The sequence below is a fragment of the Aspergillus niger genome (assembly GCF_000002855.4).
Source record: "Aspergillus niger supercontig An01".
NCBI classification, from domain to species: domain Eukaryota; kingdom Fungi; phylum Ascomycota; class Eurotiomycetes; order Eurotiales; family Aspergillaceae; genus Aspergillus; species Aspergillus niger.
Window position 1 is genome coordinate 2469721 of NT_166518.1, and position 26481 is coordinate 2496201.

General features: G+C 49.4%; 11 protein-coding genes across 11 annotated transcripts; 8 read left to right on the forward strand and 3 right to left on the reverse strand.

The window, feature by feature from the left end:
* Positions 1-226: 226 nt before the first annotated feature.
* An01g10440 (hypothetical protein) lies at positions 227-1015 on the reverse strand (the record flags this gene model as incomplete). The annotated part of the gene is made up of 3 exons (XM_059743609.1): positions 227-279; positions 520-576; positions 970-1015. The coding sequence occupies 3 exons, from the start codon at positions 1013-1015 to the stop codon at positions 227-229; spliced, it is 156 nt and encodes a 51-aa protein (XP_059599755.1).
* Positions 1016-2021: 1006 nt separating this feature from the next.
* An01g10450 (uncharacterized protein) lies at positions 2022-4074 on the forward strand (the record flags this gene model as incomplete). Its single annotated transcript, XM_059743616.1, has 4 exons — positions 2022-2185; positions 2379-3075; positions 3112-3201; positions 3253-4074. The coding sequence occupies 4 exons, from the start codon at positions 2022-2024 to the stop codon at positions 4072-4074; spliced, it is 1773 nt and encodes a 590-aa protein (XP_059599756.1).
* Positions 4075-4567: 493 nt separating this feature from the next.
* An01g10460 (uncharacterized protein) lies at positions 4568-6326 on the forward strand (the record flags this gene model as incomplete). Its single annotated transcript, XM_001389427.3, has 3 exons — positions 4568-4734; positions 4798-5644; positions 5706-6326. 3 exons carry the CDS (start codon positions 4568-4570, stop codon positions 6324-6326), a joined length of 1635 nt encoding a protein of 544 aa, XP_001389464.3.
* A 473-nt stretch (positions 6327-6799) lies between these two features.
* Positions 6800-7871, forward strand: An01g10470 (uncharacterized protein; the record flags this gene model as incomplete). The annotated part of the gene is made up of 2 exons (XM_059743634.1): positions 6800-6802; positions 6978-7871. 2 exons carry the CDS (start codon positions 6800-6802, stop codon positions 7869-7871), a joined length of 897 nt encoding a protein of 298 aa, XP_059599757.1.
* Positions 7872-8793: 922 nt separating this feature from the next.
* On the forward strand, positions 8794-9207 carry An01g10480 (uncharacterized protein; the record flags this gene model as incomplete). Its single annotated transcript, XM_059743643.1, has 1 exon — positions 8794-9207. One exon carries the CDS (start codon positions 8794-8796, stop codon positions 9205-9207), a length of 414 nt encoding a protein of 137 aa, XP_059599758.1.
* A 1180-nt stretch (positions 9208-10387) lies between these two features.
* Positions 10388-11872, forward strand: An01g10490 (uncharacterized protein; the record flags this gene model as incomplete). The annotated part of the gene is made up of 1 exon (XM_059743652.1): positions 10388-11872. One exon carries the CDS (start codon positions 10388-10390, stop codon positions 11870-11872), a length of 1485 nt encoding a protein of 494 aa, XP_059599759.1.
* A 611-nt stretch (positions 11873-12483) lies between these two features.
* On the reverse strand, positions 12484-12998 carry An01g10500 (hypothetical protein; the record flags this gene model as incomplete). The annotated part of the gene is made up of 3 exons (XM_059743657.1): positions 12484-12611; positions 12698-12747; positions 12814-12998. 3 exons carry the CDS (start codon positions 12996-12998, stop codon positions 12484-12486), a joined length of 363 nt encoding a protein of 120 aa, XP_059599760.1.
* A 758-nt stretch (positions 12999-13756) lies between these two features.
* Positions 13757-19232, forward strand: An01g10510 (hypothetical protein; the record flags this gene model as incomplete). Its single annotated transcript, XM_059743665.1, has 19 exons — positions 13757-13807; positions 14364-14439; positions 14518-14558; positions 14659-14775; positions 14893-14954; positions 15054-15088; positions 15369-15606; positions 15692-15819; positions 15976-16133; positions 16233-16349; positions 17038-17151; positions 17506-17554; positions 17721-17821; positions 17911-17969; positions 18137-18331; positions 18405-18454; positions 18649-18690; positions 18791-18856; positions 18967-19232. The coding sequence occupies 19 exons, from the start codon at positions 13757-13759 to the stop codon at positions 19230-19232; spliced, it is 1965 nt and encodes a 654-aa protein (XP_059599761.1).
* Positions 19233-19294: 62 nt separating this feature from the next.
* An01g10520 (hypothetical protein) lies at positions 19295-20908 on the reverse strand (the record flags this gene model as incomplete). The annotated part of the gene is made up of 7 exons (XM_059743668.1): positions 19295-19369; positions 19543-19689; positions 19801-19858; positions 19940-20068; positions 20117-20210; positions 20457-20589; positions 20834-20908. 7 exons carry the CDS (start codon positions 20906-20908, stop codon positions 19295-19297), a joined length of 711 nt encoding a protein of 236 aa, XP_059599762.1.
* Positions 20909-21594: 686 nt separating this feature from the next.
* An01g10530 (hypothetical protein) lies at positions 21595-22311 on the forward strand (the record flags this gene model as incomplete). Its single annotated transcript, XM_059743676.1, has 4 exons — positions 21595-21674; positions 21797-21886; positions 21982-22111; positions 22186-22311. The coding sequence occupies 4 exons, from the start codon at positions 21595-21597 to the stop codon at positions 22309-22311; spliced, it is 426 nt and encodes a 141-aa protein (XP_059599763.1).
* A 2410-nt stretch (positions 22312-24721) lies between these two features.
* On the forward strand, positions 24722-25999 carry An01g10540 (uncharacterized protein; the record flags this gene model as incomplete). The annotated part of the gene is made up of 1 exon (XM_001389435.3): positions 24722-25999. One exon carries the CDS (start codon positions 24722-24724, stop codon positions 25997-25999), a length of 1278 nt encoding a protein of 425 aa, XP_001389472.3.
* Positions 26000-26481: the final 482 nt, after the last annotated feature.

Sequence of the window (26481 nt, forward strand, 5' to 3'; positions counted from 1 at the left end):
GTCTTTTCTTCGTTGTTCCTTTGCTTGGTGGTGGGTTACGATTCCTACGTTGATGTGGTTCGCGTGCCTGTGCCAGGAACGGTCATCTGACTGGATGTCGTATCTCCCTCACCACCATTACCACCACCAAAAGTGAAGAACATTGCCAGCAGTGAGACTTTCCCGCCAAGTATTATGTTCCGTTCGTAACCCCGATCGGGAGTTCCTTGACTGGGTCTATCCATCATCAGTTACTAAAGAGAACCAGTGGAGCACCAAAGAGCTCGTACAGTAAGAAGTCTACGAGAGAAAAAGTAAAAAAGAAAAAAGAAAAAGACAAGTGGTGTAACTGCGGCAACATGTTTCTCGGGCCAAAAAGAAGAGGTTAAGCCATTAGCGGAATCTGCATGTCGCTGCAACTGGAAAGCCACCAAGCGGGGTTTGTGTTGCCCGGTAGGAATCCATTCGTTCTTGTTGTCCTTGGTTTTAAGCGTTCTCTCCGTGCCTACTGCAGTCGCCCTGCGAAGAGGGGCGGCCTACCGAATGTCTGCCGACTCTTATCCACACCGAGTTTGTCTGGTGGCTGGATGGAAAATACTAAAGAAAAGAAAAAAGAAAAAAAAAATCTTATTATTGATAAGAACGAGCCAGATACCAACTACACTTCTTGCACTTCCCTGGCTCTTATCATCAATTCTTGACAACATTGAAGGGGATCAGCAAGTGGAGCTCGAGTGATCAGGGCTGGCTGAGATCAAGGATCCTTCCAATCTCCATCCAACATCAGATTGATTTGCCCAATGCTCGCCGGACCTCGAACTTACTGTCCCAGAGCAATGAGACTTGAGATGCCGCGCACGGGATTATCTCAGACAATTATTCCTATCTCGACCCACTGCGGGGTCCACGGGTTTCGGGAATAGAAGGATTGAGGAACCGGAACCTCTTCATGAACTGATCAGGTCCGGCGATGATAAGTCGATATCATACCATTGCGTGATTTGATGTTATCCTTAGATTGAGATACCAACTCCATTGCTACTCAAAACCATGGTTCACTAACTGTGTTGCAAATATTCCAACACTTGCTTCTTCAATTGGCTGCTCCTCGTCGGGAAATGAGAAAGGCTTCAGCTACGGTAAAGCACTTGGGAGTGGAGATGCTACTCAGTGGAGACCTTCATATTTTTGGTACTTAATAATAGGACATCGTCGCTGATTTTGCTTCAGCTTTCTCAAGTATTGGTGGGAAAGCGTGAGACACGCGCTCGCTCACCGGTGTGGGCATTTGGATATTGTATTAGACCATTGTGCAGGGTAGCAGTAACGAAAATAGTAACGAACTGCAGGATATTTATCTCTTTCTTCCTTGGACCATCGTGTTTATATCAATATGGTAGGCCAAAGTATCATCCAATATCGAGCCGACACTGTGGTATCTACGTATCCGGTGCTCTGAAAGCTGACTTGGCTGTATGATGGCTTCCAATGTGTGACCAATGATGTGATTAGAACAGATGTATGCTGCAAGCCTCCCATTACTCTCTTCAAAATGATTGTTGGATGTATCCCTGTGCATTTCAACAGAAAGGAAAGCAGGTCATGCCTTACATACTACGGCAAGAGTCATACTTCCCTGATAACAAATTTCCTCTAGCTAGCCATGTTACACTCAATATTCACTGGATATATAACCTGGCATCTTATCTGCAGAACGTACACAGTTGTATTCATGAATGAGCAAAAACTACCTGATATAAGCCATGAGATCACGAGAATTCGAGCAGAAAGATCACTATGAACATAGATTATTTCGAACTTGTCAGTACAAGGTATATTGCTAAGGCCGCCTACTATCACGTTGTTTATCGCTAGTCCATAATGTATACATCTCCACTGAAAGTTGAGTACTAGTGGCAAGCCAACATGATGACACTAGATAGTATATTCTAGGTATACATGACATACTACTAATGCACCGCGTCTATCTACCTTCAATCTCTCAGATGACTTTCGAGAGCACCATCATCGCCAGCAGCAACATGTTTGTCTACTGCTCAAACTGCTCATTTGCATTATTGTTCTTAATGTTGTTGTCTCTTCTGTCCTTCACTGCGTCGAGGACCCTCGCCTTCACTACGTCGATAACACAAGATGGCCTTCTTTGTTTCCCATCGGCATTGGAGTTCCTACTCCGTACTGAGATGTAAGTTTCTTCTAAACGCGTTTTCAATCTGCTTCATCTCTCTCATCCGATCTTCATTTCCCCCGGGATACTTTTCATGAACCAAAACTCCCTCGTGTGCTTCAACCCAGTGGTAGCAACGCCAGGCCAGCATGACCCAACTGGTTGTTCACTGGTTCGCGTGCAATCACTTCTACCCTGAATGGAGGTCCAGCACGGTACCTTACTGGGCACCCTCTGGGAGTATCCTCCGTCCCACAGCTGCATTGCACGCCTACGATTGCTCTGTCTGCCTTGATCCACCAAGCAAGATCCAAGAGGCACGAAAGTCCGTTCTGATGTCCGCCAATGCCCTCTCAGAAATCATCGATATTCCCGTTAGCGATGGCGGATTCATTCACGGGGTCATTCGATTCTATGCCCGAGGCGACCATCTAAGATGGCTGCAGCCGCCTACCCGTGATGCTAAGTTTTTGGCTCCCGACCCATATTTACATTCTCTGATGATTGAATCGTGGAGGCAGACGTTGGGCGAAATGCACTTCTGGACTAGGGCTGGCTATCTCTTCGATGTTGTTTTGGCTGAAGTTAAGCGGTCGGAGCCAGACAACTACGAGTTCTTGAATTGGTCGGGGACAAACTATATGCCAACTTGTCCGTACTATTATGTGTCGATGTCACCAATGGTGCAGCCCGTTGTCAGGTCAGCGCAGGGTTCTGTTGATGCAGCTCAGAGATCTTCCCAGATATCACAGGATCCTTCCAATCTAGTACAGACACCTTTGCATTCACCAGAGTTTAGTGATGATTCGACGCGGTCTTCATTCAATACCGCCCAGACTGCTTCTTCATGTCAGAGCTTTTCTTCCCCCGTGAGCCAGAGTCCCTGCCATGAGGATGTCATACAGCAGGTAGGTGCCCAGAACAATGCCACTACGGCTGTGCAGAATGTCCAGACCTCCCAGGTGTCTCTGCCGTTTGTGAGAATGGATCCCTCCGTGACCCTAGATGATCCGTTCGTTATCGAGCCTATTTCGGTATCCCTAAACTCATTTACTTAGATGGTTCCATTACTGACTGTGTGGCAGGCGGAGGGTAGCTGGTCAATGCAAGACCACATTGCCGACATGAAGCGTCAATTTAGACTACCCGGGCCAATGGTGAGGAATGCATCACCGAGCTTTGATTCTCCAACACCGTCAACTACTGAAAGGATCTCTGCGAGAGAAATCAATCGAAGGAGAGATTCGGAGAAGCCCTACGACCCCACGCCGCTGGCTAATGATACTTCTGCGTCTTGCGATGATGAAACCTGGTCTATGGAAGATGCATCCGAGAAAGATGCATCGGAATCATCTTTCAAGGACGCAGTTGAAGCTCATTCCGACTCTGCGTCTTCCACCGCTACCGGCCCCGTGGTGGCTTCGAAGAACGATGATGATCAAAGCTTACCCAAGTGCAATACTAATGATACTCAACCTACCACATGCACAACAGTCAATCCCTCCTTACTCATGTTTGAAAGCAGCCACAAGACGTATCCCACTATTGAACCTTCGTATGAGGTTGCTGCAAGCAGACCTCGATCGCTCTCGCCCGTGCAAAATCTCGAAAATGAGCTCCAAGTTGGCTCCATAGGTGGCAAGGATGCGGAAGATGCAGGCTCACTATCTTTCAATGATGAAATGAAGGAAGGCTCTGAGATGGATCTATTCTCCGCTTCTTTGGACCAGTATACTGCAGAGCAGCTGGCTTCGCGGCAACTCACAAGGACTCCAGAATTAGAAGAAAGCAACCCGAATGAATATGGACTTGGATTTGGGTTTCAACACAATTTGTTTGATGGATTTGACTTTTTTCTACCAGAAGATCAATCTGAACTACCTTTGGAGTCGAATATGATAATGTGAAAGGGATACCTTTTTGTGCAGCAAGTGAGAAATGCGGCCTTGTCCTTCGACTCAGGCAATCATGACATCTATGTTCCTCTTTGGATTTCTTTTGCGTTCACTTTCCGGTCATTGCTCATGCTTCATGCTTCATTCAGGCTCTATTTCCTTTTGCTTCAGTCATCTTCGCTCATGTACACATAAACTTTTCGTTCAGACTTCCTTCGCTAATTTTCTGAGAGGAATATGTCGACTATTGGGACATTGCTTCCTGGGGGATACGGAGTAAATGGCAAGAAGGGAGTCAATATTTCAAGTTTCATTGGACATGATCTTCTTTCAGATTAATGGGATTTTCTTTCATTTTTTGCGAGACAACTGTAATCAAGATCCTGTCCTATATCATCCAATGCTAGTCATGTGATCTATAACTACCCCGGAACCACGTGCCGACGGCAAGCTGAATCAGCTTATGCGGGCAGTGCATAACAATAGGGATTAAGCTGCATAAAACATGCCGAGGAAGAGAGAGAGAGAGAGCACAAGCCTACTAAGTAGTTTACCCCGGGCGATTCCCGTACCATACCGTAAGGGTAACGATTGGTTGCTCCTGGCAAAAAAAGCACCCGCGGTAAACAGCGGGAGACCAGTATTATCATATCACCAGCCACATGTTTCTCGGTTCGTCCGAGGCCAGCCCAGCCCGCGCGGCAAAAGTAGCAGCTACTACTAACTAGTTACTAGGACTCGGCTCCTCCTTTCTTATCCCCATCATTACTACACTCCCCAGCCCCCTCCCTTCCCCTCCCTGAAGACAGAGACTTGCGATGTGACCTGCAGCTCACCGCGACCCCATCCAAGTCTATGCGCCACTATTAAGCCCCAAGTCAGTGTGATCGCGATGTCCTTTCCTTACTCCCAGGATGCTCGCCGCCGGCGGGTCGGAGCCGGCGCTGGCTTCAGCTCCACTGGTAATCGGACCGTCCTGGGATACTGGGTGCCTCTCGCTGTCACTGTGGGCATCGCAACTGTCAGCATTGCAGCCTGGATCTGGAGTGAACGCAGCGAGGACGATGACGATAATAACAACAACAACGACCGCGATGCCAATCCCCCTCCGCACGATGGCCGCTTCCCCGCCCCCGAAGGATACCCTCATGGCGAATATGCGGACGATTACGCCCGATCAACCGCTACGGATATACCTGGGGCTATGCCCGATGATGCTAGCATGATGGCACGCATGCAGGGTGCGCTGCGCCGTACACCCAGTCCTCAGCAGATCTTTGACGGCGCTAGCAAGAAGGTTGCTGCGGGCGTGGCTGCCGCGGGAGCTTTCGTGGGGGGTGCGCTGACTTCAATTCGTGAGGAAGATAGGGGTGACTTTGAGGATCATTCTCGCTGGTCGGAGGAGGTTGCTTCGAGAGCTCAGCGCGCGGAACAGCCTGCGCCGACTATGACGGGGGCGTTGCCGGTTCGCGATGTTGGTGTCGGGGGCCCAGCGTCTGCTACGAAGAAGAGGACTGTTGCGATTGTTGTCTCGTCGGAGTCTGCGCAGGTGGACCCGGATGATATTGTTTCTCAGCATGTGGTAAGTCTTAATAGTGTGGTGGAAGTGCCAATGTGGGTTGTGCTAATGGTTGTCTACGTAGTCTATCCTGTCTCACCTCCCCGAACACGTCAATCTAGATACGGCCAGGGTCTTCATCATGATCTATGCCCCCGGTCTTAAGCACGCCCCGAAGCAAGGAAGCTCCTCTCAGCCCGACTTGTCTGTTGCCTCCTCTTACTCCAACATCGCTCCCGAAGAAGCTGTTGCATCTGGTGAGCTCCCCGAAGGAGAGTCGCCCTCAGAATCTCGCCAGGTTGATGAGGAAGACGGCTCTACACCACTGTTCAAGACATTGTACACCCAGGCGCAGGCACTTGTGGAGAAAGAGAACACGATCATGCCTTTCAGCACCGCGACAGGGTATGTGCATCTTGTTCGCCACCTTTCTCCGGAGGTAGTGTATGTTCAGGAGTCCCTCACGGGGGAGTCAGGAGAGCACGTGAAACTCTTCTCTGGCTGGGTCCGGGAAACGGTGGTGGTTGTCGGAGGCGAAATCGGTCACGGTGGCCTAGTTGACAGTGATGATGAGTCTGCTCTTGCAGACAAGGGCGAGAAATGGTGGCAGAAGGAGGGCGTCACCGGCCTTGGCAAGCGGATCAATGTGGTGGATGTACACCGTATCGGTGATGATTGGAGGCGAAGGGTGTCTGGGCTCGACTAGAGTAGGGTTCAGCCGTTCGGTGCTATTGGGGATGTCGATGTTCAGCGTTGGCTAAACGTCTCGGTTGCCTTGCGTATAGGTGTGCCTCATGTTATTCTGATGAACTTCCCTTTTTGTTATTGATTCCCCTGTCTTTATGAATGAGATGAAGAGGATTTGCTCTTCGTGTTGTTTACCCCTGTGTGAATATTGATTGCATGATGACCGCGAAGCATAGTCTACTTAGCTTCTACGGAAGCAATATGTTGAATGAAATAAGCCCTTGCACATAGCAGTTGATTCTACGGGTATAAACCCTGTATAAAGTTTCGTCATAGGTGGTCAGTACATCAGTGGTACATGATGTACGTATGATATGGGTTGTTTAATGCCTAACTGGCCACTTCATTTCTTACTGCCACAGTACCTCATCGTCTGAATCTCAATCAAAATCACTGCATGGTCGTGGCTCCTGCTGATCCAACATTGGCAATATGGTACGTAAATTGAATAAAGTCCTTCAGACATATATACCCACTGCCACCTTCCCTCAACCACAACCTTCCTCATCTAGTTACTAGCACTAGTGTTCTTCAATTCCCAAGTTAGTACCTCTCTACTCAACTTCGACACGACTCCGCAGTAATAATAACCATTGCCTCATGAAAGCAGACCTCGACCGTGATCAGTGATGCCTACACTATTTTGGCTGGGTTACCAGCATCCTACCAGCAGCGACCATTTCCGTCCTGGAAACAATTACGGAATGAAGTAGAAGCCATTTACACCCAGCTCGAGCAGAACAACTGGTCAGGAAACCAATGGTTAGCTCTCACGGACATGTCACAAGCCGCCGTCAACAAGTTAAAGGAGGACCATGACTTACTAGCAGGCATCTCGGTCCGATTTATGTGGATCGGAACAACAGGGCTTATCAAAGTAGCTGCAGGTGTTCCACACCATTTCACTACATCAGAATTATTCCGCTACATTGACTGCCAGTGTTTGCAAATGGGAGTGCCCCGCACACAATACACTTGGGGGAATGCAGTTACGTTGCCTGATACGCTTTCCACACAGGGCAAGCAGCCTGATTGCTGTCTTTTCCCTCCAACTCGCTTGCCTCTAGGTGGTCTCGAAGAATGGCCGACACTTGTTATAGAAACGGGTGTTTCGGAGTCCTTAGCAAAGCTTCGTCGAGATGCTACATGGTGGTTTCAGAATTCCTCTGGTGATACTAGGATTGTACTTCTGCTCTCAATTGACTCGGGATCCAGGACACTGAGGATTGAGAAGTGGCAGCTCGTCCCTTCTGGGAGATCAGTCACTAGACTATTTATTGAGCAGTTACGTCAACAGCATAGTCTGATTCCGCCTCTTGCTCAACAGCCGGCAAGCATGCAAACTGCCTTCTGTGTTCAGGAGGTAGTCATTACACCTGAGGCAGTTATGGGGCAGCCTCTTGTCATTCCATTCAGGGCTTTGCTTGATCGACAGCCCACTGGAGACGAGCGAGATATAGTTATTGATAATGAGGGTTTTCGCGAGATTTCGCGTTTTATCTAGGTGACCAGACAATAAAGATAAATCTCGGTACATTTGTTCTATATTAGAAAGCCTGCTCTACCTGACTGTTAAAAGCAGCCACTGAGAGTATCTCCAAGACCTAATAACCTAATAGTTAGATCAGGCTTGCTGTACAGTCCAACCGGCCAGATGTAGGGCTCAAATAGCAACCGCCATTTAAGTGAGCCTTGTGCATACTATTTCTACAATACTATCAAGGAAGGACTCTATCTTATACAAGACACTGTGCTCAGTGTTTATGAAGGTATCGCTTAGATGACAAGTATACTCGCTTATTTCTTCAAATCAACTCATCTTCAACCCTTGAGTAACACTGTAGTAGTTATTCTTCTTCGGGTTCTTTGTCCAGAGTAACACATTAGGTATAGTCGTCACGAGCTTCTTTCTGGAAAAATCACAATTCTTATCTTATCTATGTCCTGTAAGTGTTACACAAGAATAGAAGATATGAGCAAGAGAATGAATACCTTGATATCTTCTATATCGGAATCAGCGAACAGGCGCTCGACACTAAACCCAAAGCGGCAGTCAGGTGACCCCGACCTCCTTCACGTCGCCCGCGGCTTGGCATCATACAAACTCCCTTTGCAGAGCCACAACCGACCGTCGACCGACTCTTCCCACTCGCTCCGAGCCTCCCCTGCCTTCCTTGCAGGTGTCTGTTCGATGGACTTTCATACCCTTTGTCTGTAGCGACCCGCGCTTTGTGCAAGTGTCCGCATTGAATCGGGCCAGTTCGTTGGCGTGCCGCCCCCGATCTCCGCTCCCCACATGTCTCGCGCTCCGGCTGTATCATCAACCACGATTCACGGCCTGTCCCCATCCTTCCTGGATCCGGTTCACCCAAGGTCGCATTCATAAGCTTGCGACTATAATCGCGTCGCGGCTCACCTCCGAGACTATGGCGACCGCAATCTCCAAGCCGACCTCCCATACCCCTAAGATGAAGCGACCGCCCCCGCCTTTCGTCCAGACCGGAGTCAACGGAGTCAAGTCCCAACAGTCCTCCTCCTCCTCTCCCCCCTCCTCCGCGAAACGTTTGCCCGGTTCGAATCAACCGGCTTCAGCAAGCTCCGCAGGCGGCCCGACGTCAAATGGCGTCAATGGCGCGGCTAATGCGGGTGCCGGCTCGAACAAGGCTATCCAGAATCGACCTAAGAAGGAAGCGCAAAAGCCCGGTGATCAGGCCGCGCGGTTACAGAAACCATTGCTAAGGTCTTTATCCATTGACAATGATCGTCGCGCAGGGAACAGGTGTCCCGAGCCATATGGTAAGCTCTCAGCCCGATCCACTTGCGGAGCCCCTGCGTACTGACCATCGGGTGCGTCATAGTCAAAACGTCGTCTTACATCCTCAAGAAGTTCTCCAAATGCCCACCCTCGCTCATCCTCCACCTCCACCCGACACATTTCCGCTTCGAGCAACAAGATGGAAGCTTTCCTTATAATTCCGAGATGAAGGTCATCATCGAACATATTCGTGCCGGAACCGTTCCCCATGACATGATGGAGGAGCTGTTGCGGGCTAATGTTCGATTCTATGAAGGCACGCTTCCACATGCCACAAATTCACCTCTACATGGTGACTTGGCTAACCTCTGCAATTCACAGGCTGCCTCATCGTTCGCGTGGTCGATCACAAGTCGGTGTCAGCTCAGGCCAGGAAGTCGACTGCGCCGACCTCCAACGAGAACAACACCCCGTTCTCGATTCATAACTATAACGAGCATGTTACACCATCGGCTTATGTGCCATACCCAAAACAATCCCAATTGAACTCCGATAAGCCGGCCGCCAAGGAAGCCCCAACCGGAAATCAACCCGATGCGAAAACCAATGGCGAGCAGTCCGGCGACTCGGAGAGTCGTGCAAAAGAAGCTACGTCTAACTCCGCTCAATCCAAACAGCCTCCGAAACCCCGTGTCTTCACTACCGTCCTCCATCCGACTCCGCGTTCCTTACAAGCGGAACTCACTCTTCTTGCTACTACACCCGATCCCAAAGCGGCGAAGCAGTCGGCATCAAATGCCACCTCGCGTCCTCAACAGTCCTCGTCTACAGCTCCTCCATCTCCAGGAGGGTCATCCAATCAGACTGAACGTGGTCATCCTGCAAAACGGCAGAAAATGTTGGTCGAACCTCAGGAATTTCTGGAATGTGAAGCGAGATTGACAAGAGCACTGGCTCCACCTCTCTTCTTGGATCCTGTCAACAGTTTCGATGCTGTGCAAGATCTGCTGAAGATCATGGAGAGTCCGCTCCACCGCGATCCGCCACCTTCACCAAAGAGGAGGAAGCGTACCGTGGCTGAGCTGGCCGCTGACGAGGCGCTGGCTGCTGAGGAAGAGAGATTCATGCTCATCATGGATGAGAGACTGGAGCCTACCACTTCTGGCGGCGCTGGAGGGCCGAAGTCCGCTGTTGTGGATGATACAGGTGGTGGTGCACCATTTGAGCCGCGATTCTCAAGGTTCAAGACGCTTGAGAATATCCGTATGCAGCATGAGGAGAAGGCCAAGCGCGAGCATGAAGTCAAGATGAAACAGGAATTGGCTAAACGACAGCAGCAAGAGCAGGAGAGGGAGAAACGCCGCCTTATGGAGCAGCGACAGAATGAAGAGCACGCTAAGGAGGAGGCTCGTAGACAGCACTTTGCCGCGCAGGCTCAGGCGCAACTTGCGGCGCAGCAGCAGCAGCAGCAGCAACAGCAACAACAGCAGCAGCAACAGCAACAGAATCGACATGTCATGGCGCAAACGAACGGGGTTAGTCAAGCGCCGCAGTCTTCGCCGGTTGTCCGTAATCAGACCCCTCACAACACCTCTTCGCCTGTTGTTGGCAACACAATGGCCGCACAAGCAAGTGTTCCTATGAGCATGACGTCTTCTATGCAGGGAGCAGGCAGCCCCCCGAGGCCGCCATCTGCATTGCAGCATGCCCATCCTACAGTCATGAGCCATCCAATGGCACCTTCCAGAAGCCAGCAGGGACAGAGCCGACACGGGACACCACAGATGACTCAAGGAACACCAGCAATGTCTCATGCTACTCCTATCATGCGCAATGTAACGCCAACACAGCGTATGAGCCACGCTAGTCCGAGTCACACGACTATGGCCCCTACACCGGTGATGAACCAGGCTACCATGATGGGAACTCCGCAAATGGGTGGCGGTATGGGCCTCACACCTCAACAGCAACAGCAGATGCTATTGCAGCAGAGACAACAGCTTCTTGCCCAACAAGGTCATATGGTACAAAACCAGTTCTCGCCCAAGCAAGTAGCTCAAATGCAGGCAAATGCACATGCGCAGCAGAACATTCAAGCCCATCAGCAGCAGATGCTACAAGCTCAGCAGCAGAATTTCCAGGCACAGCCCAAGTTCCCGAACCCACAAGCCTATCAGGCTCAGTTGATGCGTGCGCAGCTCGCGCAGATGCACATGGCTCAGCAGCAACAGCAACAGCAACAGCAGCAGCAGCAGCAGCAGCAGCAACAACCGCAACAGCCGCAAGGCCAGCAATCACAGAATCAACAGGGACAGGTACACCAAAACAGCCCACATATGAACCCTCAACAGCAGCAGATGCTAATGGCAGCGGCTCAGGCCAATGGAGGTCATCTGCCACAAAATATGCAAGGAGTAAATTTGGCACAAGGCGTTATCACTCCACAGCGCTACCAGCAATTATTCACTCAGCGATTGGTACGGCTTAGGCAAGAAATGGCGGCTCGATTGATGCCACAGTACGGTTCGCCGTCTCAGTTCCCACCGCATATCCAACGACAGTATACCGCGGGACTGGAACAGAATGCGAAAGCCTGGGTTCATGACATCGTTCGACGAGAGCGCGAGTTGATTCAGCAACGTGCCAACCAAGTTGCTCATGTTCAAGCCCAGGTGATGCAGCAGCAACATCAACAGCAGCAGCAACAACAACAACAGAACATGATGCAGAACGCCCGGGGAAGTAGCTGATTTGCTTTACCTTCTTTTTCTTTTCATTCTAACTACTATACGCCGCAGGGCTATTCTTTCATCTTTACCCTTTTTTTTTAACCCTTACCATTCTTATACCTATCGGATTTGGACAGCGCATGGCGCTTCCCCACGAACCTCCACGATTTTACATTGGGATTTGTCTGTTCTTTTTTCTTCTTCTCAAGTCACCGCTTATTTTTTCTTCATTTCTGAGACTGTGCATAAGGTATTGGGATCCAAGGCAAAAGAGGTTGGCGTTTTTTTGTATGACTCGGGCCTCCTTTTATTCTTTTTGGTATCCTTATTATTTGCTTTGCTTTGCTTTGCTTTTTCTCTTCCTGGTTTGCGCTTGGCGATTTGATTTGCTTGTACCACTCGGGACTGGACTGGTTGAATTTAGGGGAGCAAGGAACCGACTTGATACCATTTTTGTACAGGTGTCCCCTTTGATTTATGCTGATGTTGACGTTGATGTCTGATAAGAATCGAATTGAAGTGAACTGATATAAATGTCTGTTACGAGTAGGACCACCTCCCTGGTCATTGACAAGAGGCCAAGTTTTGGTAATTATCCCAATCCCCATGAATTATAATCCCATAATAGCCCTTTAGACAAGTCTGAACAACGACAGAAGCCTAGCCAATAAACAGCATCCAGCGAGCTGGATTCCAACCCCAGTAGACAGCAACGAACACACTTGCTCAACAGACAGACCAGTAACCACAATCATGCCAGCTCAAACATCAACTGGCTACTATCCTGCACCTCGAGCAGAATCGAAATGAACCATTGTCGCCGTGAATCAGTAACTACTTCCACACCGTTTACAGATGTCAGATGGTAATTGCCTTTGTCAGTGCTCATAATCTCCCTACGGCAAGGCATACAAGCTCCTCCCAATCAAATCTGTCCTCTCACTTGCAATTATCTTCTCTACAGCAGGTTCGCTACTCGCGGAGCAGCCATGCTCGTAATTGGGAGAACTATAGCCGGCATAGGATATGCCTGTCTAATTTCAGATCTCTTTATTCTCCTCATTCTATCAACACCTCTGCACAAAACTGAAGACGCATGGTCACCTGCATGCAGGGAGTCGTCGAGGACCTGACAACGCAGTTCCATTGTGCTGTTACTCGGCTGGCGATGATGTTTCTATATCGCCGTATCTCTTGGTGCTGTTACACCACTACTAAGAATATGTTATATTCCCCTTCCCGCCCCCCCCTCTTCCCACCCAATAAAGCCACGAAGGTAGTATGGGAGTAAGTGGATTAGCGAATGTTGTGGCGAGTATGAGTAACAGCTGACGGGGTAAGAGTCGGAAGTATATTTATATAGTTACTAGTAATGAATACTGCGCTGGACAATTAAGTACTTTTACTGACTGGGTACTGGTGTGGTCAGTAGTAATTTGTGATATATATCCACCCCAACATCATAGTAGTAGTGTGAGCAGTAATGATAACAGAGTTGTTTATGTAGTGTACATTAGGAGGTACAGATTAACAATACACAAGGGTGGGAGAGGTCTCTTGTAGTAGTGATTCTGTTCTTTCATGAAGACTTTCATTTCTATAGTAGTAGTAGTAGTAGTAGTAGTAGTAGTAGTAGTAGTAGTAGTAGTAGTAGTAGTAGTAGTAGTAGTAGTAGTAGTAGTTACGTTTCTTCTCGTTGAACCCAACAACAGTGGCCGCATTCCATACACACACATACCATGTATATATAGACAGTCGAAACTTGCTCTTGATTCTCTCTATTAGTGGTACTGTATTATCTTTATTCATGTATCTATCTTCCAGATATTCAGATACTCCTAGTCTACAGATTCCTGGATAACAAGGAACAGATCACAAGCAGTTCAACATCTCTGTGTGCGGGCAATGGAGCCTGTTATGCACATCGGGGGTGGAAACCTGGGAATATATACATGGGTAGTAGTAGTAGTCGTAGTAGTTCATCACTGCGTTACGGCCTCCTCATCAATGTTATCAGGATACTACTAACTATTCATCGAACTGAGTTGCTACATGCTCTGATACCGACCTCTATTACTGGTATTAGTATAGTGATAGGATGAATGTCTGGCTACTACTAAGTATGTGCGACAAGTGTCAGTGTTAGTACTGTTTCCGATCTATATTATTCCCTAGTATTTGGTTATCCAAAAGACAAGTAAACAAAAGAGACAAGTAGATACTACTGTAGAGCCTTCGCATCTAGGGAATGATAAAATATCAGAGGGCCTGAGTTGTCTATCGTGCACTAATTATGTGGATATGGTGGGAATGGATCTGTAGTCTCTAGACTCGAAGACTGCAGAGGATATTGAAGATCCCAAGTCATGAATTTTCAAACATCCAGATCTTCTATGAGGCAGAGAAGGCGACCACTAGCTACGATTGAGTTACTGTGAAAATATATGTCTCGTCGTCTGGTTCGAATTGCTGGTTAGCATGCACATTATGGTTGTGTTGTTGTTATGTGTAGGCTGGAACGCAGAGGCTGTCAGTTGCAAGACATTGCCTGAGCTGGGACTGTCACATGGCAACCAGCCAAGGCACCCGTGATCATAAATTCACATGAGGAGGTCGTTTTTGAGACCAATATGTGGCACAATAGTATCTTGGACATGACTCGACAGCGAGTCTGTTCTTCTCTCTACCAAATGCCGTGAAATACCATGTTTGGGACTATCATGCTAAATAGCAAAGAGCGCACTGGGACAAGTAAAGAGACCGGCCCACTGGGGTGATCTGCAGATCTACAATGATCTCCGCTGCAGATATACGGTACGTGCGCCATGGTCGAGCCAGCCACGGACCAGGAAAGTGTCGAACTGCCGAAGTGGGAAGGGCCAGGAACGACTCTCCGCGGCGTCAAGGCTGATATTGAGTTTCTAGTTTGTGTCACAGTTGCATGGATGATGTACGGATGTATGTAAATGGGTTAGTCTGCATTAGAGAGGGTGTGTGCGCGTGGTCCGGCCACCCGGTTGGATGTGTGGTGTCCTGAGTAGGATGGAGGATCCGAGCCAGTCACCCCGGCGGAGAGAATGGCTGGTGGATGGCTAGGTTTCAGGTCGTCCTGCACATTCCAATCAGACAATACATTAGAGTACCGCATCACGTCGTAATGAAGCGTTGCAGAGCACTATCGCGGGTTAGGCTGGGGATGCAGAAGCTTAGACGTGGCTTACTGTGATAGTTCAGCCGGTAATCCCCATTCTAGGTTGAATGCTCTATTTCCGGACTATGGAGACATCTAGGGTTTCGCGAATCTATAGTTGAGCCGCCGAAAGATTCGGGAGGGTTCGCGAGAACTTCCGTACAGTGCGGAGGGACGTGGGGGAAAAGAGGAGAACAGCCCCTGGAACAATATATTAGCTAATAATTAACGAGAGCTGAAAGAGCCCAAGAGTGCGGCCAATAGTGTGTTGGTGCCCAAGGGAATCAATAAAATGACGTAGACGAGAATGGTCCACTTGATAAGCAGCTGCGCGAGGACCGTCTCGCACACCTTCCTCCTGCCATGCTCCCCAGACAGCCACCGCCGTTGGACCAGAACGGAAGGATGGTCGTGTTGCGCGCACGAGTATGTGTGGGGTTGGTTCGCTGGTGAAAATCGCTTGCCCAGATAGGCTTGCTTCTGCAAGACTCCATAGGCCAAGGCCAGGAATGGGCCTTCAACGCCAACGCAGTGCAATGCAATGCAACTCAAAATGGCGATATTGGTGGGCTGATTGATGAAATGGCAGCCATCAGCCAATCGTGAGCCCTGAGTCTCTCCATTTATTGGGGGTGGTCTGGCAGAAAAAGGGAAAATGTCGGGACGCAAGGGGCAGACAATGCAGCACTAGCAGAGCTGGGATTGCCCGATTGGGATCCACCCCCTACAGAGTACTCTCCACTCGCCCTCCCGAGCAAAAGAACCGTAGCTGATAACTGTTGGTCGTGTCTTGCATGGATGCTGATGAAACAGGAATAGAACGAAGCACGGGAGGGCTGCGCAGCAGCTGAGACATGAATGGACCTTGTTCAGCAACATTTAATGTTGATCCTGCTTCTTAATGCTCCGTGGACTTTTCCTGGGAGTCAATCAGGTTCTGGACAATTATTCCAGTGGCTTCCCCCGAGAAAGGTCGAGAAAAGAGGGAAGAAAGATGAATTCCTTCCCGAACGGTCGCACAGGAGACATTGCACTGGGATGATGTACCTGCAGCAGGCTTTTGACTGTCCTGTTGACCTCCCGGGAGGGCATGTAGAACATAACCCATTAAACACAGATCTACGCCGACCCAACCGACCATTCCAAACTCAAGCCTTCGCTTACTTAACTTGGACCTGTACGTACTGGTAGATTGTGAATGTTGAAGGCGCTGCGGATGAAGATCTTTGGGCAAATGGAAAGAAGTGCCGCTGCTTGTCAGAGCTTCTATCCGGTCAGACAAACGGGAATGGAGCCTCTAGGCTAAGGGTGGGTATGAACCGGTCGTGATAGATAACGGAGTACTCCATACCCAGGATGTTGCGACGAAGATCATCGGTTACCGATCGGGCAGAAAGGGTGTTGATTGCTGAGCTCAAACGGCTCTTCTACTCTGTCGAGTGACATTTTTAGCCAGGCCTTTATCCAGCCACGGAGACCTGTGGCTGTGCGAGTGGATGAAAGGCTTTGCTGTTGCAGGTCCAGGCGATGAAACTAGCAAGTGGTTACCAATCTTTCTCCTATCGCTATTATTGTCGCTTTGCAGATTTCAGGTTCTGTGGCCCTTTCTCTCTTTGTCTTCCCTAGCCGGCTCACGGACGAATAATGTACCTGTGCCCTGCTTATACCTGGACCATCTCAATAACGCCATAGCCAACTCCTGACTAGAACTAGGAGTTGTTTTCAGATGATAGGGGGTCTATTTGGAATAGGCATCAAGTCTAGCCCTCGTCGCGCCACTGGCCAGAAGTGATGCTTTCACACGTTTGTAACTCAAGATTTAGGTTAGTCCACATATGGAGTAGATCTGATCCATTTTCCTTTGCAATGGGACTCTCACAGAATTTTTGGGGTGGTAGCTGGTAGGAAGCCACAATCGGCCAATTTTCCGCATCTTCATCGGAGCGGATTGGATCTGGGTCCAATATATTGATCGGTGGGTAGAACGATAATAAAGGGAGGGAATATCAAGGATCCGGCTGATCGTGGTCTTGGCAGCATCGTCAATGCAGTGGATTCAAATCTCACCGCAGGAACCCTTTTGAAGATCTCAACGCCCTTGAATTGTCCGGTCAACTCCTTGCGACATACAGGCCCGTGCTGCAGGGGTTCGCCCTTGGGCGACGGAAAGCAGGATTTGGTGAAATTGGCGACGAAGAAACGCCGGGATAGCACAAGGACGCTTGACAAATAATCCAGCAGACTCATTTAATGATCACATCTTCAACAGGAATAGAGGAGTTTGACCATATAACCACACAAAGATAGCGTGTGGAATTAACCCGGTCAACTTAACCCGGCGGTCAGTGTGCCTGTCCGCGGGTGCATGATAACAACACAAGAGTTACTTAGCTCCTAGATACCCGCTCGGGGCCCGATTGATGATCTTAGCGGTTTTCACCTATTGCCTTTTTTCTTCATTAAGGAACCTTCTCCCAATGGGCTTCTCTCAATGGGCGGGATTAAGGGATCTGGTGATCAAAGTTCAATTGAAAATCCGGGGTTTGATCAAAGCGGGTGGTCATAGCTACATAATCTAGGTGTTAAGACAGCCACTTGACGTCGACTACTCCTTTGAGATGGAAGCAGTAGAGTCGCCAGGGTACAAGATTCGGCAATGAATTGATTGGGTTGATTAAGTGACTGATGAATTGTGGCTCGCTGAGCTCGGGCCAGAACAGTCAAGGGAGGCCATTATTTCCGGAAGATTGTCTGTCCGTTCCACTTTGCTTGCTCCGAATGTAGAACCAATCGCCCAGACACCGGACGATGCTGCGACAGGCTTATAACCGGCAAGTCTGCAAGATTGCCTTTGTGCGGCTGACTATAGGCTGCGACGCACGGTTTCTGGGTAGTCGTCAAGATCAGCGGTGCAGGGTGCTTGGATAAGTAAGTGAAGCCTTCGAGAACACCATAGGCTTGGTGAATTGGGAAAGTGGAGGTTTCAACCAGCGGTGATATCCTTCGGCCGAGCCTGGAACGACGGCGATGACAAGTCACAAGTGGCTAGGCAATAGCGGCTGTGGCTCAGTTCTTGCTTTGGGGGTGTGGCTCAGCAGCAGTAGGGAGTGCGGGAGATCAAGAATAGCGATCCTACCGGGCCAGCGACGTGTATGCGGAGTACGCACTCCCATTCTGTCCGCGATAATGCACAAATCCCGACCTATCCCAAAAGGATCCCTGTTGCCCTCGGACCAGAAGCCCGACATGTTCGACCAAGCTCAAGCTCATGATTCAATAGACAAACCCTGGTAACCGTAAGCCTCGGCTTAATACGAGCTCTCAGTGTAGTAAAAGCTAGTCTGTCGATGAGCAGCCAAGCAGGGGAACTGTCAGACCCGCCCACAGACACCCATTCATTAGCGTCGCACCGGGTATAAACTTAGTTTTTTTAGTGGCTTAGTGAAGACCTATCTCCTTTGTTATTCAAACTTCCTATCCAGTCCTAGCGAAGGGCTCCGAGAGAAATTGACAATGAGAGGGGCCAATGTGTTATCATTACCCATTTCACGAAAGATACTTTCACGCATGGGTGTACCTCTCATACACGGTGTTGTGGGCTGAGTAGTTAGTGGAGTTAGCAGCCAGTGGCTAAGTACGATATTGGTAGGTATGGGGCTTGGTTTCAAGTCCCAACACATAGCATAGGCTAAGACATGATGACTCCTAGCTTGCCTGAGTCAGAATGTGTCATTGCGGTGGTTGACCAGGCCATTACATTGTCAAGAACCTCCGACCGCAATTCCTGACCGAAGGCACTGCCATAGATTTTGGGGGTGTTCGATCCAATGTATGGGCGATTAGTTTTTGGAGAACACTAGAGCCCGCATATTCTGACGAGCTTTGATATTTCATTGGAGAAAAAAAGTACACGAGAGCCTTTCAGGAAAGCCGGACTGTTGTCCGCAACTTCATGGAAAGTCCATGATTGCTGGGAAATTACAAGCCACAGTGAAGGTCGTCGCTCAACCCATCATCTGGATAGAGTGTTTCGCGGCCAAAGGTCCCAAGGCAGTACCTTATCAGCACGAAAGTACTAGGGGGGAAGCAAACAACGTGTCCGACCGATTGACTTGTCCGGCTGGTGGTTCTTTTTCGCATGGGAGTAACGGGGTTCATGCCCAGAGAATCGAAGCATTGGCTGACGCGTGACGAGTCAGAAACTGCGCCGCCTCACGGGTGGGGAAAGTCATGACGAGAAAGATTCCATGGGATCAAAATAACTTTTTGGAAATGGCAGTTGAGTGATAGTTGAGTGATAGTTGAGCAATACCTAGAGATTTCGCCGGCTGGGACATTTCGAGTCAGTCAAGGACCATTGAGAATGGAAGAGGCAAAAGTGAGAAGAAGCAGACCAGTCATGGGACGAGAGACAAGCACCTGGTGGGGGAGGTGAATAGCAGATAGGCAGGTATGTATGTAGACCGTGCCGTACGTATCATTCGAAAGACGTGGTACACACCAGCAAAGACCACCCACCAGTCATGCCGGGATTTGAGGTGATGGCGATGATAAGGACGATCGAGGTATGACTCGGTGGGGAAAGGAAAAGGACCTGGTGACGCTGTGAGGAAGACGTTGAGGTGAGTGGCACGACTACTGGAATAGGCTAGAATCGAATCATACCACTAAGTACTGTTATTCTGTGGGTGAGTGAGTGAGTGAGTGAGTGAGTGAGTGAGTGGGTGAGTCTTTTACTTCTACGTACTTGGTTACTTACCAGTGACCACCGGTCGGTACCAGTAAAACCAGGTCCTTTACTAGGCGGAGTTTCCCTACTAAAGCATAAGTAGTACCTAAGCAGCTGGTACTCAGTACTTGACTCAAAAGAGTTGTTGCAGGGTAACATACTAACATACTATACGAGGTACGGAGTACATACTCCGTACCTTCCAAGCTCACGGAACTGAGAAGTACTGGGTACAATCGGTGGGATAGAAGCAACCAACCCCCACATTCCACGGTGACTGGTACAGGCGACTACTGTGCTACGTACATCCAGAAGGTACTGGTGACGGACCACTATAGGCCATTACCAGGCCGGAGCGTTCCTGGGCAAAGGGCCCGAGTGGCTGTTGGCATCTGGCAAGGCTGGCGGGTTTCTGATAGGTGCGGCTGGCCCACCGGGGGCTGGAGGCCGGATTTCAAACCTGCAGGATCCAGCCAGTGTCGACCGCCCGCCCGCCCACTGGTCCAGGCGGATGATGTGCGTACGATCAGTGATCGTCGGCCAAAGCGCCTTTCTGCTGCTCTTCATGCCTCTTCCAGTCGATCCCAGAATGGGGGGAGACGGAGAGGAGGAGAAAGTACAGACGGGGCGTTGATTACGCGATCGCTCCAGTTATACCCCCCTCCCCCAGATGGATAGGTACGTACGTATCTTTCTTTCTGCCTCGTTATTAGTTTCCCAGGCCTCAACAATACCTGCTTTGCTGCTAATCAACATAGCCGGTTCCCAATGCAGCCTTCTTGCTGCACCATTCCGGTGGTGGTAATCGCAGCACAACCCCTTGTATTATTTCAACATGTATTTTTTTTTATCTCAAAGAAATTCCAAGTCTACTTCTGTTGCCTGGATATTGCATCTCTAGTTGTGTAGTGGTCATACGTAGGTAGCCCGCATTGAGGTAGTACGAAGCACTCGGTCGACACGGGGCTTGAATGGCTGCAGTCTACGGGCCAACATGATAGACACTTGGTGGTACCTACAGAGAGGCAGATAAGTGATGATCTTGGAACAAGGAATCTCTTACCTCCCATGAATTTTCTCGGATCCTTGGTCCTGTCACTTCGGATTCCAAACTACTTCCCCGCGGTATGGAAGCCATGTTTGATCGGCTATTTCCCGTGGCAATCACCTATCTAGTGCGTGGCCAACTGGTAACATCGCCTTTCTTACTTCATATTCGAGTTTGGCCAGGTTTGGAATCGGGGTGCGGCCTGTCTGGCAGTCTGCAGTCGGAAACCATAAGAGATCAGGGCTCGTCTGCAATCCAGCCCAGGTTTGCACAGACCAGGGTCTAGCAAACGGTGAATGCCAGTGAACTGTATTCTGGGCATAAATCAACCCCTTCAAAACAGCGGATGCTGGCTCGGTTGACTCGGACCATGGGACCATAGAAAATCTCCACGGTGGGCACCTCCCGCGCGGGCAGTACCTGACCCAACGGAAAGTTATCTCTGGAAGCCCCAGACTACGTTGCTTCTGCGTAGGGGTTTGCATACGATAATCGTAAGAATAGTAGCGGTGTTGGCTTCTCTCGGTACTGTGGCTGGCTCTGTCTTTCTTCTTTTCCACTTTGATCTCTTCTTCGATTTACCTTCCTTTCGGTTCCCTGAAATGCCCGTAAATTGATGGGAACTATTGTCATGCGTGTTGCCCTCTTCGGGCAAAGTTCACCAGATCTCGGTTGAGGTGGAGCCATTAATTTCGACGGTCTGAACGTTCCTGATGGAGGGCTAAAGGGCCTTTGAGTTAGTGTAGATGTGCGATTATCAGCCTCCGGTTCCAACAATGCACTCACTGGCCGAAGATGGCCTAGACGGTGGCGTTGAAACCAAAAGGCGATCAGTGATAGTTATGGAACCTGTGGCGTACGAAATGCACCTGAGCCGTGCCCCATACATACCCATTGGTACTAGTAAGTCTGGCATGGTGTAGATCCACGAAGAATTGAGAATGAGAAAGAAGGTAGCATCGTTGATGTATTGTGTAGTATTCGCAGTGGTGATGGTGGTGATGATGGTGGTGGTGGTGGTGGTGGTGATGATGATGTTGATGATGTTGTGAATGACGGCGGTGGTGGGTTTGTTTTACCCGTTACCGACCTACCAGATCGCTGCGTTTGTTACTTTTCCGCTTCATTTCTTTTTTTGTTGCATAATTGTGTCTGGAAATTAGTATGCGTACATGTTTCATTGCCGAAGCGAAACCTCCAGTCGCTCCACATGGAGGTTCAGCGATGCCGATCACTCAGGGTCTTTGCGGTGCGATGACCGTGGGACAGACCACCCCCCGAAAAGAATCGGTCGTACGACGACGCTGGAGGAGGAATGGGGAAAAGATGAAATGACCTGGTATCTGCCGGTGTTTTACTTTCGATAGCCTACTTGCAGCCATCCCGACCCAGCAGCTGGCAAGAGTAAGTTTGCGGTGGGTTCTTCTGCCCGGGGAAGATCCCGAGATTCTGGACGAGCTGCTGATGATTATGATGATGATCCAATTCCATGATCCGCGTTAAGGTTTAGTTAATCCCCCATGGCCCGCCTGGCCCCAGTGATGTTTCGCTGTGCTCTGACATTCGAACATTCCATCGGCGGTTCTCCCCATCTGCGTCTCATGCATTCATTCCTTTTTCTTTTTCTGGTTTGGTGGGAAAGACAAAGTGACGCTGTGGATATCCTACCTTCCAGGCACAGTTTCGGGACCCAAAAGAAATATGATCGGATTGGCGTGTTGCATTTGGTGGTAATCAACGCACGTCAGTAGGTAGTAGTCGGGAAGAGTAGTAGGGACTAAGTTCTACTTACTACTTACTACTCACTCCTCTTACTTCTCTTCCCCTTCCTGGACAGTGACAGGACAGGCTGAGTATCCATTTGGTATTATTATTATTATTGTTTTCCCTTTGTATGCCCTATCTCAGTACTTTGGAAGAAGATTATGGAAGACTCCTCTGGACTATAATTCCAATTTGATGGGTTGAAAGGGATCTTGTAGAACCAAAGAAGATCCATCCACACCCACTTAATCAGGAAAGAAGGGGCCAATGAATATCAGTTTGTTCAATACTACTTAGGTAGAGAGGGGAAACATAACAACCACTTGCTTGAAACTAGTAGGAAAGGATATTGGGTGTATTGGCGATAACTTTGGGTTACCTACTTAGCTGGTACTCTTACTTGCTTAGTTGCTTCCCAAGCAATAATCCTAAATGATAAGAAGGTTGAACAGGGAATCTGATTAAAAAATCCGAGGCGATCAATAAGGTGGATTTCCTTCGAGGTAGATCGACGTTAGTGGGTTAAAAGAAGAAGAAAGATAAATAGATAAAAAATAATAGGAAAATGAAAATAACTATGGACCCAGAAGCAGAAAGGAAAAAAAAAATAAGAATAAAACATAAATTCCAGGAAAATAAAAATAAGAAAGAAGGGCAAAAAAATAAAAAAAAAAAATCGACGAAAAGAAAATGACTGGAGGTGAGGGATGAGAAATCTGGGTAAAAAAAAAGAGAATAAAAAATAAAAGAACACTTGCCTGGGAAAAGGTTCCTCACACACCCTCCGGGCCTGCTTCTTCGCCCGAAACAGCAAATCGACGATAGACTCACCAGAATGGGATTTAACATTTAACCTCCCACGGACTCCCCAGAATCTCCCCTGTGAACACCCCGCCAGGAAAAGCTTCAGCCTTGGAAACATCCCCATCCCAGCGCAATATTAGACAGATTTACGCTTTCCATCTAATAATCCTAAGACATCCTTCCTTCCTACTTGCGTCCTCCACCCAATTGTATCCAGATCCCCTTGCTGGACCAGCCTGCCTTTCCTATAACTACATCCCTCCGCTGCAACTGAGACATCCTTTCTCTTTCTTTCATTGATTCAGACTGCTCCGCCTTGGGAAAGACAGGAACCAAGCAAAACCGCGTCGCAGGGCGGCTTATCGATTGTCCCCAATTATCGCCATCGCCTTGATCTCGAACCGCACACGCCCTCCTCCCCCCCTCCCCTTCTCTCGAACTATCCTACAACGAACCACAAGGCACCGCGTCTTGTCTTGTAATCCAGAGACAGTCGCGCCTCCTAGGAAACGCTTTTCTTGAGGCCCCAGTCCAACCAGAACTCTCCATCCCGGACAATTGCCCCCCCTCTCCGTTTCTTCGCCCAACGGGGATTCGCCGCGGTTACTCTAGGAACTCTATAGTCTACATTCCTGGCCTTGCGTACTAGACCATCAAAGGAACGCGACGCGCCTCTCTCTTTCTGCTTGACTCGGTCCTTTGCTCGCCTCTCTCCTTTGGGGAACTACTAGGTAATGGCTTCTGGCTGTAAGTGTGATCGACCCTTTCCTGCCTTCCCTGATATATGGCCGGGAGATTTGTTTATTTCACCTCGTCCGTCCCTCCTCCATTCCCCAACCTCGACTTCCACTTCACACTCCCATCCTTCCCTCACTCTTTTTTTCTTTGGCTTGCTTCCCCTCTGCAGAGGCGACTTTCCCTTCATTCTTTCTCTGTCTTGTATGCTACATCACCGTCTGTCGTTCGCATTCTTACCTTCACTGTCCCTCAGTGCCTCTCTCTTGTCATCACTGGTCCCTCGCTGCACCCGCATTGCTCCACCGTCTCTCACTTGTATATCGCCGCCGTTGCGCCTTGCCACATTCCCTCATATACTAATAATACACTGCACCCTCCTTGTGTCATACATCATTTCGTGCACCCGCATACCACCTTCCAAACTTTCTTTAAGCTCATCCCCCTTCAGAAGACCGAAGTCGTTGCACCTGCACAGCACCCCTACATATTGCATTCAATACTACCCACAGACACTAAACTATACCCTGCACAGGTGGAAGAGTCGAAGTACCTCCCGCACCGTCTCGAAAGGATCATCTCATTGAAGAAACCGAAGACATGAGATCCCAGGGTAACATGTCCGATCGCCTGACCATCGAAGTCGACTGTACCTCCTTGGGTTCCAACGAGTGCCCCTCCATGGCTTCCAGCTTCTCACCCATGGAATCACCTACGCCTACTCCAACAAGTGTGTACAGCCAAGGCTCTTTGGCTTCGCCCACCTGGCACGAAGGGGGCTCGTATCCGGGACAAGGCTATGAAAGGCATACCGGAACGACGCCAATGCGCAGTGCCTTTCGACTGGCCAGCATGACATCCAACGATAGTATGGGCATGTCCTATGGGCAAATGGAGGCACAAGAGCGGATGCCAATGACCGACTTTCTCTCAGGATATGATGAGAACGTTGAACATTTCTGGATCCCCCAAGAGGCACAGAAAGCCTATGAACATGGCGTCCCTGGACTCCCATACCCTCAGGCAATGCCTCAGTATTCCACTATGGGCCGTAGCAGCTATCGACAACACGCTGCACCCTACCTGCCCGATTCCGCAACCAACCCCTGTCTGTCGCGGTCGATTTTCCATCAGCCTGAAAGGGTTCCCAACTCAATGTCTATGGGCAATGTGATACCTTGGATGGCCCCGCAGCCAGACTCAATTGCCCCGCAAACTATTGCCCCGTCGCAGGTTGCCCCAGTCACCCCCCCGCCGTCATACTCGGAATTTTCAGGCTCAATCAATACCTTCAAGACGCACAGCCCGACCACTCCAGTGCGTTCCTGCTCATTGGGGACTACCTCTGGGACCGATACACCCATGAGCCGCCTCTCAGGCGGCATGGACTACCTGGATGACTTCAACCAATCGCCAGTTTATCGCGACAATCTCGCCCGAGTCCAGCGCCAGCCCTCCAGGAAAGTTGCTCGGAAGCAGTCGTCAAAGCAGAGCCTGAGCTTGGAAAACCTTCCGTCCATCATCAAGCAAGTCCAATTTAAGTGCAAGGAGCCTGGTTGCAAGGGTCGCTTCAAGAGACAAGAGCATCTGAAGCGGCACATGAAGAGCCACTCTAAGGAAAAGCCGCATGTATGCTGGGTTCCTGGCTGCGAACGGGCTTTCTCGCGCAGTGACAACCTGAACGCGCATTACACGAAGACCCACAGCAAGCGCGGCGGCCGTAATCGCTATGTCGCGACGCTAGACGAGAACAGCCCAGACTACAACCCCGAATACCGCGGCCAATTAACCGCTGATGGGCGACCAGTCTACAACTCCAAGTCCCAAGATCTCATGCCCGATGCTCGTGAGACGAGCGAGGAGGCGTGGTTGGAGTAAGCGGATATAGAGTTTAATACGGGAAGGACCGAAACATGATACCCTTGGGCACCTGAGTTGCCCGTTCCCTTTTGGGTCATTAGATGGGCACAGACACAGGGCCCGACAGACCCCGGTCGGCGCTTCACGGCGTTCTTTGTAAAACATTTTCTGGCTATATACACCGGACGATTTCCTTTGTTAATTTGAATGTTGCATACCTTTCCTTTGTGTTTTCCTTCATGATCTTATATTCTCCCCACCCATCTGGGCCCAAAATCTCTTATGCTTTGGAGAGGCACTTCTCATTCCATTTCTTTCTCTTTCTTCTTTCATTTTTTTTTCTTCTTTCAAAAAGAAAACCTACCATTGGATAATAATGCGTTGAGACGGATTGGCTAAAACGGCATGGAAAGGAATGGTTTGTACACGATGGGAGTGATCTGACTGCGTTCTTTTCAATCTGATTGGTCTCATCCACTACTGAACACTATACGAGATAC